Here is a 12,368-nt window from a genome sequence, read left to right as displayed (position 1 = left end):
GTGCTCTGTACTCGGGCTATGGCATCCATGTGCCTGCACTCACACATTACACTAAATACTTTTTCTTAAATAAAGGTAAAATATTATTAAAATAGTCTGGTTATAGACCTAGTGGTCTTGTATTCAAACCCAAGTAGCACAAAAAAGGAACAAAGAAATCAAGTTGGTATGTAGGAGAGATAAGTGCATTCATTCCTATTACAGAAACACTACTCACAAAAGCCAAGAGTCGGATCTGAAATCACCTTAAATGCACATGGGCAGATGAATGGAAAAAAAAAAGATGTAGCCGGGAGGTGGTGGCACAAGCCTTTAATCCCAGCACTCATGAAGCAGAGAGAGTCCGATCTCAGTGAGTTCAAGGCCTTCCTGGTCTACAAGAGCTAGTTCCAGGACAGCTAGGGCTGTTGTACACAGAGAAACCCTTTCTTGAAAAAAAGAAAAACAGAGCTAAACACTGGCTCTCAGCTAGCAGTTATCTATGCCAATATCAATAGTGGAAGCAAACACTCAGCTGATGGTTTTTTTTTGTTGTTGTTGTTTTTTTTGCTATTCTGGAGGATAATGTAAATGTGCCCTTCGTTGCCACAGGCTGCAGGATGGTTTGAGGGTGTTCACCTTTCTGCTTTCTCTCTCTGTAGAAAGTTACAGAAAGAACAGTTTCTGTATGGTCGCTAATTAACAGCAATAAAGACAAATTCAAAAATCCCTTCTACACAAAAGAAATCAATCGAGTTTTATATCCAGTTGCCAGTATGCGCCACTTGGAACTGTGGGTGAATTACTACATTCGATGGAATCCCAGAATCAAGCAACAAGTAAGTGAAAAGACAGCCTCGCTAGACTGAATGACTCTACCCCAGCTAATATGATGCTATTTACTGTGCTGGTGGTTTGTTCGCAATCTAAGAACAAACATAATAAAGAAAACACTTGCTTTTAAACTAACCCTAATTTAAAATTGTTGTGAATTACTAAACCATGAATTTTGAAGTTAAACTTATATTTCTCTGCTCAAATGAATGCTGTAATTTCTTTAATCATAATGTAAGCCATTTTAAAACTCTAGAAAGTTTCTAAGTTTTCCTTGCCAAGGGTCTCCCCTAATCACCTGAAATTCTTACACATTATTAGAAGACTCTGTGCATAATTTCTCAACATCTTGTGCACTGAATATCTCTATATCTAAAAGAAAGATACCAATACACCAATAAGGTTAGTAAATTTAGATAGTTACTTATCAGTTCACATGGAAGCAGATTTTTCAAGTGAAAAACCTCACATTTAAATAAAGAAATTTCAAAAGGGGAAAAAACAGGAAAGGGGTAGAGATGGATAGAAAAGGAAGGAGATGGAAGAAAGAGATAGAGAGGAAAAGGGGGAAAGGGAGGGGGAGGTAAGGAAAGACACAGGAAGGAAGGAGGGAAGAGAAAGAAAGAGGAAGGGAGAAGAGGGAAGGGGAGGGGGATGAATGGAAAGGGAAGGTAAAGAGAGGAGAGGGAGGAGAAAATAAATAAATACATACATAGATACATACATACATATATGTTACCAAAGGTTTCTGTTCCGCCAGGTTCTGCAGCCATTTAGTCCCAAAGAAACATACAGAGGCTTACATTAATTATAAACTGATTGGCCTATTAGCCCTGGCTTCTTATTAACTCTTATAACTTACATTAACCTATAATTCTTGTCTGTATTAACCATGTGGCTTGGTACCTTTTATCAGCAAGGCAGTCTCACCTTGCTTCCTCTGCATCTGGGTGATAACTGCAGACTCAGCCTTTCCTCTTCCCAGAATTCTCCTGTTCTGGTTGCCCTGCCTATACTTCTGCCTGGTCTCCCCTTCTATATACTTCCTGCCTGGCTACTGGCCAATTAGCATTATATTAAAGCAATACAAGTGACAAATCTTTACAGGGTAGAAGACCACTATCCCACAGCACATATATACATACATTCATTTCCATGGGTCTTTCCTTTTTACAACTTTACCCTAAACCAGAAGAAAATGCAACCTATTTAATAAGGCTCAGAAGAAAAGTGCCTCTACTCCCGGCTTTGTTCTGAGTCTTCTAGTGTTTGTGGTGGCTCTTGGTAGACTTTTGCATATTGTGCTGTGGCACAGGGCATTGACTACCTGCACAGTATAGCCTTGCCAGAGCCTCGGCTGTAATCCCATTAGTAGTGGGCTGGGGTGGCAAAGCAGAGAGCTTCATTCTTGATGTCACTGGCTTCTCCACACTTGCTCTGGCTGGACACCATCCTGTGCCTCACACTCACTGGGGAATTCCTCATTTCAGTCTGGCACCCTCACTGTGAAGTCTCTACTGCCCGAGTGAAAGGCTTTTCTAATGAGGCCCTGTTAGAAGTATGTATTCTTTTTGGAAAGTGACAGGTACCAGAGCTTGAGAATATTTGCCTATGTAGTTTGGAATTTGAGCAGTACTTTGAGGGAATATCCTGAACAGTAGTTCTGGCATTTAGAATGTCAGGTAGAAAGTGATGGCCATTACAGAACACATGTTTATTTTACAATTAAAACTATAAGACGGGCATGGTGGCTCATATCTGTCATCCAGCACTTTAAAGGCAGAGACAGGCAGATCTCTGCAAGTTTGACTCCAGCCTAGACTACATGGTGTGCTTAGGTCAGCCAGGACTAGACAGTGAGACTCTGTCTCTAAATAAATAAATAAACAGAGCACATGTACACACACGTGCACACACATGCACACACATACAATTACCTCTCCATTTGTACTTGTCGGAATTTGTGAAGTACAAGGAATTTTGGCTAATTCATTTCTGACTATAAAAGTTAACAATGATTATGTGACAAGCCATTTGGTTTGGTACCTTTTGATTGGTTTTATTTCATTTTGCTGATGAGGCAAGTTTGAGGTGATGTCATCATCAGAACATTCTATAAAGTACCCCCACTCCATATTCTCCAAGGGTTTAGCAAAATGGAATTTGAACAAACAAGAGTGTTCATTCTTTGAGGGAACTTTTTCTTTCAGACGTTAATTTCCTATATATCATGGTCTATTGGCATCTGTTCAGAAGCATTACCTTCCCTGTGTAGATGTTTCTGACTTATAATATTCCTACACAAATTGATGTCCCTGGGCACTTCATATTTTCTTCTGCAAAATACTGAGTATCCCTGTGTGGCCTGAACTTGGAGAATACATGGATTAAGAACAGATAATCTTTGCCCACAAGACTCCCCAAAATGGCAGGGGTACATAAGCTGGTGCTTGCAGCACCCTCAGATGAAGCTGACAATAGAAGTGTGAGTTAAGTATGTGAGATCTTTAGAGATCTGCTTGTGTAGAACTAATCACGTAGGACTTTCTAAATTTTATAATTTAAAACTGAAAGAATGTATGTAGTTAGGAGCGGTGGGCAGCGTTCCCAGTGCCCGGCTGCCCGCATGGTTAGCTTTACACCCGAAATAATTACACGGAAACTGTATTCTTTTAAACATTGCTTGGCCCATTAGTTCTAGCCTCTTATTGGCTAATTCTCACATCTTGATTAACCCATTTCTAATAATCTGTGTAGCACCACGAACTGGTGGCTTACCAGGAAGATTCTTAACCTGCGTCTGCCTCGGAGAGAATCATGGCGACTGCTGACTCAGCTTCTTTCTCCCAGCATTCTGTTCTGTCTACTCCGCCTACCTAATTTTCTATCCTATTAAAAGGCCAAGGAAGTTTCTTTATTTAACCAATGAAATCAACACAAAACAGATGACTGTCCTCCATCACTTCCCCTTTTTCTGTTTAAACAAAAAAGGAAGGCTTTCACTTTAACATAGTAAGATTACATATAACAAAACAGTTATCAAGCAAGAATTACAGTTACAATATTTATATCTATTTTATCTTTTATCATAACTAAGGAAAACTATAACTATCTATCCATTCTTTAATTCCATCAAAGACTCCAGAAGGATATAATATTACCTACGCAAACAAGAAATAAGAAACTTTAAACACTAAAAATGACAGAGACATCTTGCTGCCTGGACAGCCACCCAAAGTTCTTTTGTACCGCTAGGGCATCCATCTTCAGCCTTCAGGCTCATAGTATCCAGCAGACATTTTCATGAAGCAGGAAATTTCAAAGACAGTTTAGTCACTTTCTGCTGTGTCCTGCAGAATGTCTCGCAGACTCTTTAATGAGTCAGGAACCCCGAAAGACCATCTCATCTTTAGGCAAGTTCAGCAGTCCTCTCTCTGTGGGTTCTCTGTGTCCAGTTTATGCAACAGTCCAGGCAAGAGCAGCTTCCTGCCCAAATGGCGATCAAACTCCATAAGGAGCCTCTTTGATGCCCATCTTCCTCTTGAAGTAGATTGGTGCTGCCAGGAGAAGACGTGTCTCATAGTCATGAAAAACCCTAAGTTATTAAAACATTAAAATGCCATATTCTTCAGTCTTTGAAAGATATGAAGAATGCCCATTTAACTGAAATATATCTTTATATATCTAGATAATCTAACATGACTACAAGCTTGACTATTATCGATGATTATCTATTAACAATCTATATTTCTAATTATACATTACATTTTAAATGAACTACATAATCACAATACCTTAATCAAGATTAGAAATATGCATATATATATATATAAAACAAATTGACCTTAAAATCCATACCAATGTAAATTATTCATATCTATATCATCTCCCCCTTTAAATGTAAAAGAACATTTATAAACAATATTTGGGAACATGGGCACAGTTTTTTCTCTCCAAACTGCTTTCTGCTAAATGGGGGTGCTGTTAATTAGGTCTTTCATGGTATAACCTTGTGCTAGTTTTATCTCAGTTGGCAGTTGAATGAAGTAATTTTTGAAGGTGTTCACAGGAACTTTTCGGGAGGTCGTGGTCTATCATACCATATTGGGATAGAAGCAATCCACAGGGTCTCATCCTCTGTGAAAACAAAAGAAGAGACTCCTTTCCAAAGCATCATATCCTTAGACCCAAATTTTGAAGCCATACCCTTATGATATCCATTTTGGTTTAGCTTGGCAGCCCATATAATGAAATGTCTCTCTGTACTTAGCTCCTTCACAGTCAAAAATTTTAAAGAAAACATAACGTACATAATCCAGACTCTCTGTGAATTTTTCATTTTTACGTGGTTAAATCAACACAAAACAGATGACTCTCCTTCATCAAATGTACTTAACCACTTAAAAGTTAAGTGATTATTCATTTGTGGGACCTAGAAAGCATTCACTGATGGCTTCCTACAGTATTCACAACACAATTATATACTACTCATGTTGAAAGAGAAAAGAATATACAGCCCCTCCCCATAATGAGGTCTTAACCTTGATGAAGGCCAGTCTAGCCTGTTCTTAAAGTCAGTCCTTGCTATGACATAAAACTCAGTAACTGAAAGTTAAGAACAGGCCCAGTGACATATAAACCATCTGACATGTATGGTATTTAAGTCATTTCTAGTAGAAGAGTTAAAAGGCATATGAATGTGAAAATCATTTGACTGTGAAAATGCTTCTTTGATAAGTATCCTATTCTGTGTATGTTGTGCTGAGTTTGGTGCACACTCATTTCTAAGTGAGAAGTTCAGGTATAACATTTGAAGTCATTGAACTTTAGACTTCATTGCTTGCTTGTCTTTACATACTCTCAGAAATGGACTCCTCTGCTAATATTCTTTAACTGTTTTGTGCATCTATAGGTTAATAACTTCTGTGTATTTTATATTCATTACTTCACTGACATTTTTCATTTGTAATCTTTCATTAATATCTTATTGCTAATAGTTTAGAAAACTCATTATAGTTATACATTCATGCCACTGTAAAAATGATTTTGTCACATCTGATTTATTTTTCTTGTCTAAGCATGTGTGCTGATTCTAGTTGTCAAACTGACTCTAAAATTTAATATTCATAGGAAAGATTTTTTTTTAGATAACCAAAACTGGGAGAATATCAAGGAAGAACTTGCCCTCCTATATGTCAATAATTATATGACCCAGACCTGTATAAGATTGTGCTTGTCCTAATCCTGTAGTGGGGGTACTCATATGCCCACCTCCCCCGTGGATTTATAGGCAGTCTACAGTAGCTGGAGGACAGTGGCTCATGAGTCCTTACCTCCTGCCCCCAAGAATTTATAAACACTTAACAGCTAAGAGAAGGGGCTCATGAGCTCCACCCCTCCCTGAGAAGTAATAGATAGTAAACAGTAGCTAAGAGGAAACACTCTTGAGGCTCTGTCCCCCTGAAAGGTAATAAACCTTTAACAGTACCTAAGGGGAGGGACTCATAAGATTCTCCCCCTCCTAAGGATTTATAAGCACTTAACGGTAGCTAGGGAGGAGTAACCTATGAGGCCCTCTCCCCTGCCCCATCCCTGTGATGTTATCCTCAGTTAATGGTTGCTGGGGGAGGGGGAAGATATTTTTTCCTGTCTATCAACCACTGACAAGGTCCCCATGTTCCTATAAGCAACCCTAATTAAATTCATTGGGTCACCATGGAAAAAAGGCATTAAAGTAGGAAGTGATGACTAGTTAGGAAGAGAAAAGGAATCAGCAGGGGTGGGGAACAAACAGTAGGATCAAAATATATAATGTGTATAAAAATGTTATTATGAAACTATTTTATATAATTGGTGCATGATAACATATAAAAACAAAAGTTGATATGACCTAGGAACAGATCAGCATGGCTGTAGAGATTTGGCATAATAAGAAGATGGCATTATTTAGTAAATAATGGCAGGACACAAAATTAAATGTCACACGTCCAAAAAGAACACCTAAGAGTCCCTTCCAACTTCTCTTCCTGCTGTCATCTTCATTCCAGTTACCCTATCAGGAAACCTAAAGTCATCTTTGAGGCTTTTCTCTCTCACTGCACAGTCAGTGTGCCAAGAGAACCCATTTGGATGTCAAAATTATATAGGTCAGAGGAAGGAGGACTGGAGAGGTAATTCAGTAATTAAGAACACTTGTTGATCTCTTCCAGCGAACCTGGGTTCAATTCCCAGCACCTACATGGCAGCTCACAGCTTTCTGTATTTCGAGTCCTAGGGTATGCGAAGCCCTTTCTGACCTTTGTGGGCATTAGACTTGCACATTGTGCATATACATACATGCAGACAAAACACCCATACATATATAAAATTAATACCACACAGCACAAACACACACGCGTGTACACTCACTACAGAGTACAAGCAGTTTTCAGTATGCTTCTGCCATCACTTGAGGGTGAGCTGTGTGATAGCAGTGCACTTCTAGATGGACTCCTGGGGCCACCCTTGCTTCCCCTGAATCTGTCCTCAGCATGACAACCAAAGCAGTCCTTGTAAAGTTGACATCTAAGGACAACATTTCTCCATACTGGCTAGGAAGGTACTCACCTCATTCAGACTCAAGGACCAAGTCTTCTGGGTATTTTGGGGGACCCTGTACCTCTATTCTTTTTCCTGTCTCAAAAATCCTTTGTGAAACAGTTCTTTAGCCACATTGGCCTCTGTTCTTCCTTTATCCCTCTCAAGCCTTTCCCCTAAACTCATTCCCTTCTTTAGTGTCTCACTCCCAAATTAGACGACCAGTAACACCATACCTGTCCACTCTTCTTCTATCTTGTTCTGCTCTCTAGTATCGATCATCTTCTAGCAGTTGATAACTTCACGGATTGTTGTTTATTGTTGGCCTGTCTCCCCCTGCTGGAAGATATAGACCATGAAATCAGGCTTTCTTGCTGGCTGAACACAGCCGAGCACAGAAAGCTAAGCAAAGGCTAGTACTGAGCAGCACGGAGTGGGTATTAGCTGCTGCACCAAGCATGCTTGCCCTAACAGTACATAGGCTTCTTTGAAAATAGTACTTGGTACAAGCAGGGTGAAGAGGGCACTTTGGTAAAGCTGTGGACCCTGAGCAATACTGTTGAAAGTAGCAGTCCCCGTAGAAATATGAGGGCAGACACATGTGCAGCTGTATTCAACTGATTCACTCTTTAGAATCCCACAGTAGGTTGAATTACAGTACTCCTTTCTACTTCAAAGGGTATGTACATAGATACATGTACATATATACATATTTATACATATTTACATATTACTTAGGCACTACAAATGTGACTAATATAGTAGTCATTTTTCTTGTTGCTGTGACAAAAATACCTGGCACAACAACACAGGTTCACAGTTTGCGAATACAATCCATCATGGCAGAACAGACATGGTGGCAGGAGCTTAAGGCAGCTGGTCACAGTGGGCCCACAGTCAGAAAACAGAGAGGGATAAATGCTGACGTTCAGTCTCTTTCTCCTTATGATTCAGTCTGGGTTCCCAGCCCATAGCCTGCTGCCACTCTCATTCAGGGTGAGTCCTTCCTCCTCAGTTAAAGCTCTCTATAGAGTCTCCATCAAGACATACTGTGTGTCTTCTAGGTGATCCCTAATCCAGTCAAGCTGACATGAAGATCAACCATTGTAGTTACCTTATTTGAATAATAAGTATTTGCAATTGTAATTTACATTGGCCCTGGATTCACCAATTGGCATTCTCCTACCTAAATCAGAGGTGACAGAGATTTGCAGCGCAGGCGCAGAGGAGAGGAAAAGGCCATGTAAAGGCAGATATAGTGTAATATTTTCATAGGTGGCATCAGAAACAGGATTAGAACCAGGAAGGATTCCTAGTGCCTCTAGAGAGTGTGTGGCCCTGATGACACTTGGCCAGCAGAGGGTGGGTAACTTTTGTTTTAAGTCACCAAAGTTTGTGTTCGCTTGTTAGGGCAGCCACAAGAAGCTAAGTAAGGCATGGTCTTACTCCTCAAGATTCAAGATTGCTGCTCAGAAATCCTGGTCGTATCACATGTCTGATGCTAGCAGGGCCAATTCACAGCTTTTAACAGAGGTGCTCACTGTCACAGCTTCGTTGGCAGTCACTGCTTGGTTAGACAGTTCAACGCAGACTAATGCAGGGCAGTTCTGGAAGCTACTATATGTGCTAAAGGAGGGCACTCTTACAGGCTTTAGCTTTTCTTTCTTCCTGTTTCATATGCTGCTCAAACTTTCTGGAAGCCACTTCTGATGGCCTTGGAACATGAGTCTCCCGCAGAGCTCTTCTCGCATACACCTTCATCTGGGTGATCATCACCTAAGTGTACACCTTCATAGAGATTCATTGAGCTGGACGCTTTAAGATGTGTGCACTCTGGGATTTGTATCTCAGAATAAAGGCTTGCAGAAATGAACATGCTGAGAAGGATCCCATTGTGCCTTTATGCCAACATTAGTGCCCTGTTGACTGCTGAAAGAATGACAGTGGCACGGACTCATGGTGCCCCCCAAACAATGCTAGAAGAGCCGTGCTGGGCATTGCCTGTTTCTACAGAAGGGTTGATACAGGCACACACAATTGACAGCTGGGCAGGGGCAAAGTGGGAATTGACCTCAGTCCAGAGGTTGTGAGTGCTGCTGCACTCAGCTGTGTGTTCATTCAGAGAGGAAGCTCATGGGAAGATGGACTGACAGAGCAATGCAGACACAGACTTCCATGGCATATCACAGCCTAGCCCTCAAGTTGGCAGAAAGTCTTAAGTTCCCAATTCTTGGTGAAAATGTGGAGCAGAAGCCTCAGGCCATGGCCACACATCAAGGATGATTTGGCAGCACGTAGTGAAGTCAAAGAGATTGTACTCTTCTCGTCATAGACCCTAAGCCTAGGAAGATCCATCAGCTATGTGCAAGAGTATATATGTAGGAAGACATTCAGTAAACCAGTGTATGTACCATTGAGGGGCCCTAGAAATTGCTGAGTGCCCTTAGTATGGGCATGGCTGTGTTCTGTAAGTGGGAGTTAGCAGTGACAGAATTTAGAAAGCACAACAGTGAGCCAGATACAGTTTGCTGGACACACAGTGAATACACAGCGCTATCAGTTACATAGATTATTTTAAGAATATAAATTGTTACTGTAATGCTTTTCTGGATCCTCACCTCTAGGAAAAGTGTCACAGGTCTACACAGACAGGAGCCTCATGCCAAATTGTGAAGAACTGTCCTGCAGAATGAAAGAGGACAGTGGATCTAGGGATGGACAACATAGAAATCTGCAACTGTGTCTGATAAATGCTTAGGGGTGGCCATGCAAGTGTGAAGAAGTGTGGCTGTATTCCTCAGTGGTAAAAAGCTAACTGTGTGTTTTAGGACTCTATGTGTCCATGGTGCAGTCTGTACGTCAGTTCTTGGTAAAGAGGGGTTAATATGAAGGCGGTGGGCAGATGGCATGGCTGGCATCAAATATAACATGTATATGATTCTTTGTAGCAGCCAAACCCAGTGGAGCAGCGTTACATGGAGCTCTTGGCCTTACGTGATGATTATATCAAGAAACTTGAGGAATTGCAGCTCGCCAACTCCGCCAAGCTTTCTGACCCCCCTGCTTCACCTTCCAGTCCTTCACAGATGATGCCCCATGTGCAGACTCACTTCTGAGCGAATCACTGGCACTACACTTTAGTTCTGGATAAGTGAAATAGTTGACTTTCATTTTGAGCATGTGTACAAAGTAGATTTCAAATATCTGCCTCCATTTAGAAGTTGAACTAATATCTTAGACTCTTGAGTATGTGCCTTCTGTAATACATATTATAAGAACTCTACAGTGTCTGTGTGGCAATCAGAAGAAATGAGTCGAGAGGGGGTTCTGGAAAATCCTCACTATTTTTTACAAAGCACTTTTGCGAAGATAAAATTTAATTTACATCTATATAAATGCTACATATGCAGTATATATTTTGTGGACTTATTTGAAACATTATTTTAAATCCAAGGGGGAACTGTGTTTGTAAAATGGATTTTCCTCCAGCTGCTTACAACAATTGCTTTGGATTATCTAAAATGAATCCAAATGGGAAAGATGGGCAGGACTGCCAAAGCCAAATTGCACTCAGCTTCCTCCACAGATTCAACGAGCAAGGCGTTGAAATAATTGCCAATTTTTTATACCACCATAAGTGGTAATGTAAGAAAAAAGATGAGCGTTTCATCCTTTTGAAATTTTGAAAATAAAAGGTTTTCCCATTATTTTTTCAAGAGAAGCATATTTTTATATTTAAAAAGTGATGTGGTTTGATTTTTCTCCTTAATTTTGCAAGCTCTGCTTTCTAAATTCCCCCAGGAGCTTGTCTGACACTGAGTCATACTCAGGTTGAGGCCAACCCCATATATAGCACTGTGTGAGGATGTCAGCTGCCTTCTGCTGCTTAGGTGAATATTTTCGCAAACACGCCTCTAGTCAGTGCAGCTTATCTGCCAAAGTGTAGGCTTTACCATCTTGGATGGAAGACCTATGGCTAGAGCATCTTTTTTTTTTTTAATAATGCCCCAGGTGTACATTTTTTAGTGTGTTCTTGAAAGTATTCTGTTTATGTATCTCTGTTTAAATGGTGTTGGGTTTCTCTTCCATGTGCATGCATAAAAACTGGTTCTGCACATTATTACTTGAAGTACTGGGCAGTTTGCTTTTTCAGGTTTTTTTCATTTTGTTTTGTAGTATGAAATTTTAAGTGCACAGTTATATCCAATATCTGAACTAATTCATTTAGTAAATATATTTGTAAAAGCTAAAGCTAGAGTTAAAGCATTTAATTAATGTTCTACCATGATTTGTAAAGATTATTTATAGTTAAAATGGTTTTGTTTTGGCAAATTAAGAGAGATTAAATTTATCTTTGTAAATTATTTTATGTCATAACTTACCAGTCTACCAAATAAGACATCTCAAACATAGTAGTGTAATGTATGGATTTTATAAGTATAAAATTTTTTATTAGATATTCTTTTGCTTTTTGTAAACGCTGTAAATATTTCATAAATTAAAAAAGTGTCACTTCATAAAAGGAAAAAATGCTAATACTAATAGCTCAAAGGACTTTGTAAAATTTCATGGAAACATTTTCATGACAATGAATATTTAAGACCTGCTGTAATAAATATATTTAACTAAAACCTAACAGAATATCCAGGGATATAACTGTGTGTGTTTAAGATGTGCATGGTGCCCATCTTTTTTGCTTATTTTCTTTTGCTGGATCAATTTCACATGCTTATTTTTTATCATAGTAGCAACATTTGCTTTCTTTTTTGGTTGTTTGACCTAAGGTCTCATATAGTTCAAGTTGGCCTCCAGCTTAACTGAGGCACCACAGCTGGCCTTGAACTCCTGATTCTCCTACCTACATCTCACAGTCACACACTGTCACAACCAGCTTACTTCCATTTCTGGTTGATAAATGGCCAAATGAATTTACTATTGATGGGCACACCTGGAAACCTTAAGGAAAATGCACACTGATG

The 12,368-nt window shown here is 39.7% G+C and overlaps 1 protein-coding gene across 2 annotated transcripts in view; it reads left to right on the top strand.

Annotated features, from left to right (window-relative positions):
- The window catches only part of Mtm1 (myotubularin 1), a 139,240-nt gene extending 127,226 nt beyond the window's left edge, over positions 1-12,014 (top strand). For both annotated transcript variants that reach the window (XM_005369183.3, XM_026777088.1), the window contains 2 exons: positions 642-818; positions 10,338-12,014. In XM_005369183.3, the coding sequence (XP_005369240.1) occupies positions 642-818; positions 10,338-10,505 (345 nt within the window). In that variant the 3' untranslated portion in view covers positions 10,506-12,014. The remainder of the gene's footprint in view (positions 1-641; positions 819-10,337) is intronic.
- The last annotated feature ends 354 nt before the right edge of the window (positions 12,015-12,368 follow it).

This window comes from Microtus ochrogaster, unplaced genomic scaffold (assembly GCF_000317375.1).
Source record: "Microtus ochrogaster isolate Prairie Vole_2 unplaced genomic scaffold, MicOch1.0 UNK45, whole genome shotgun sequence".
Lineage (NCBI taxonomy): Eukaryota > Metazoa > Chordata > Mammalia > Rodentia > Cricetidae > Microtus > Microtus ochrogaster.
The sequence above is the reverse complement of the archived record's forward strand: the minus strand, read 5'-3'. Positions and strand labels throughout refer to the sequence as shown.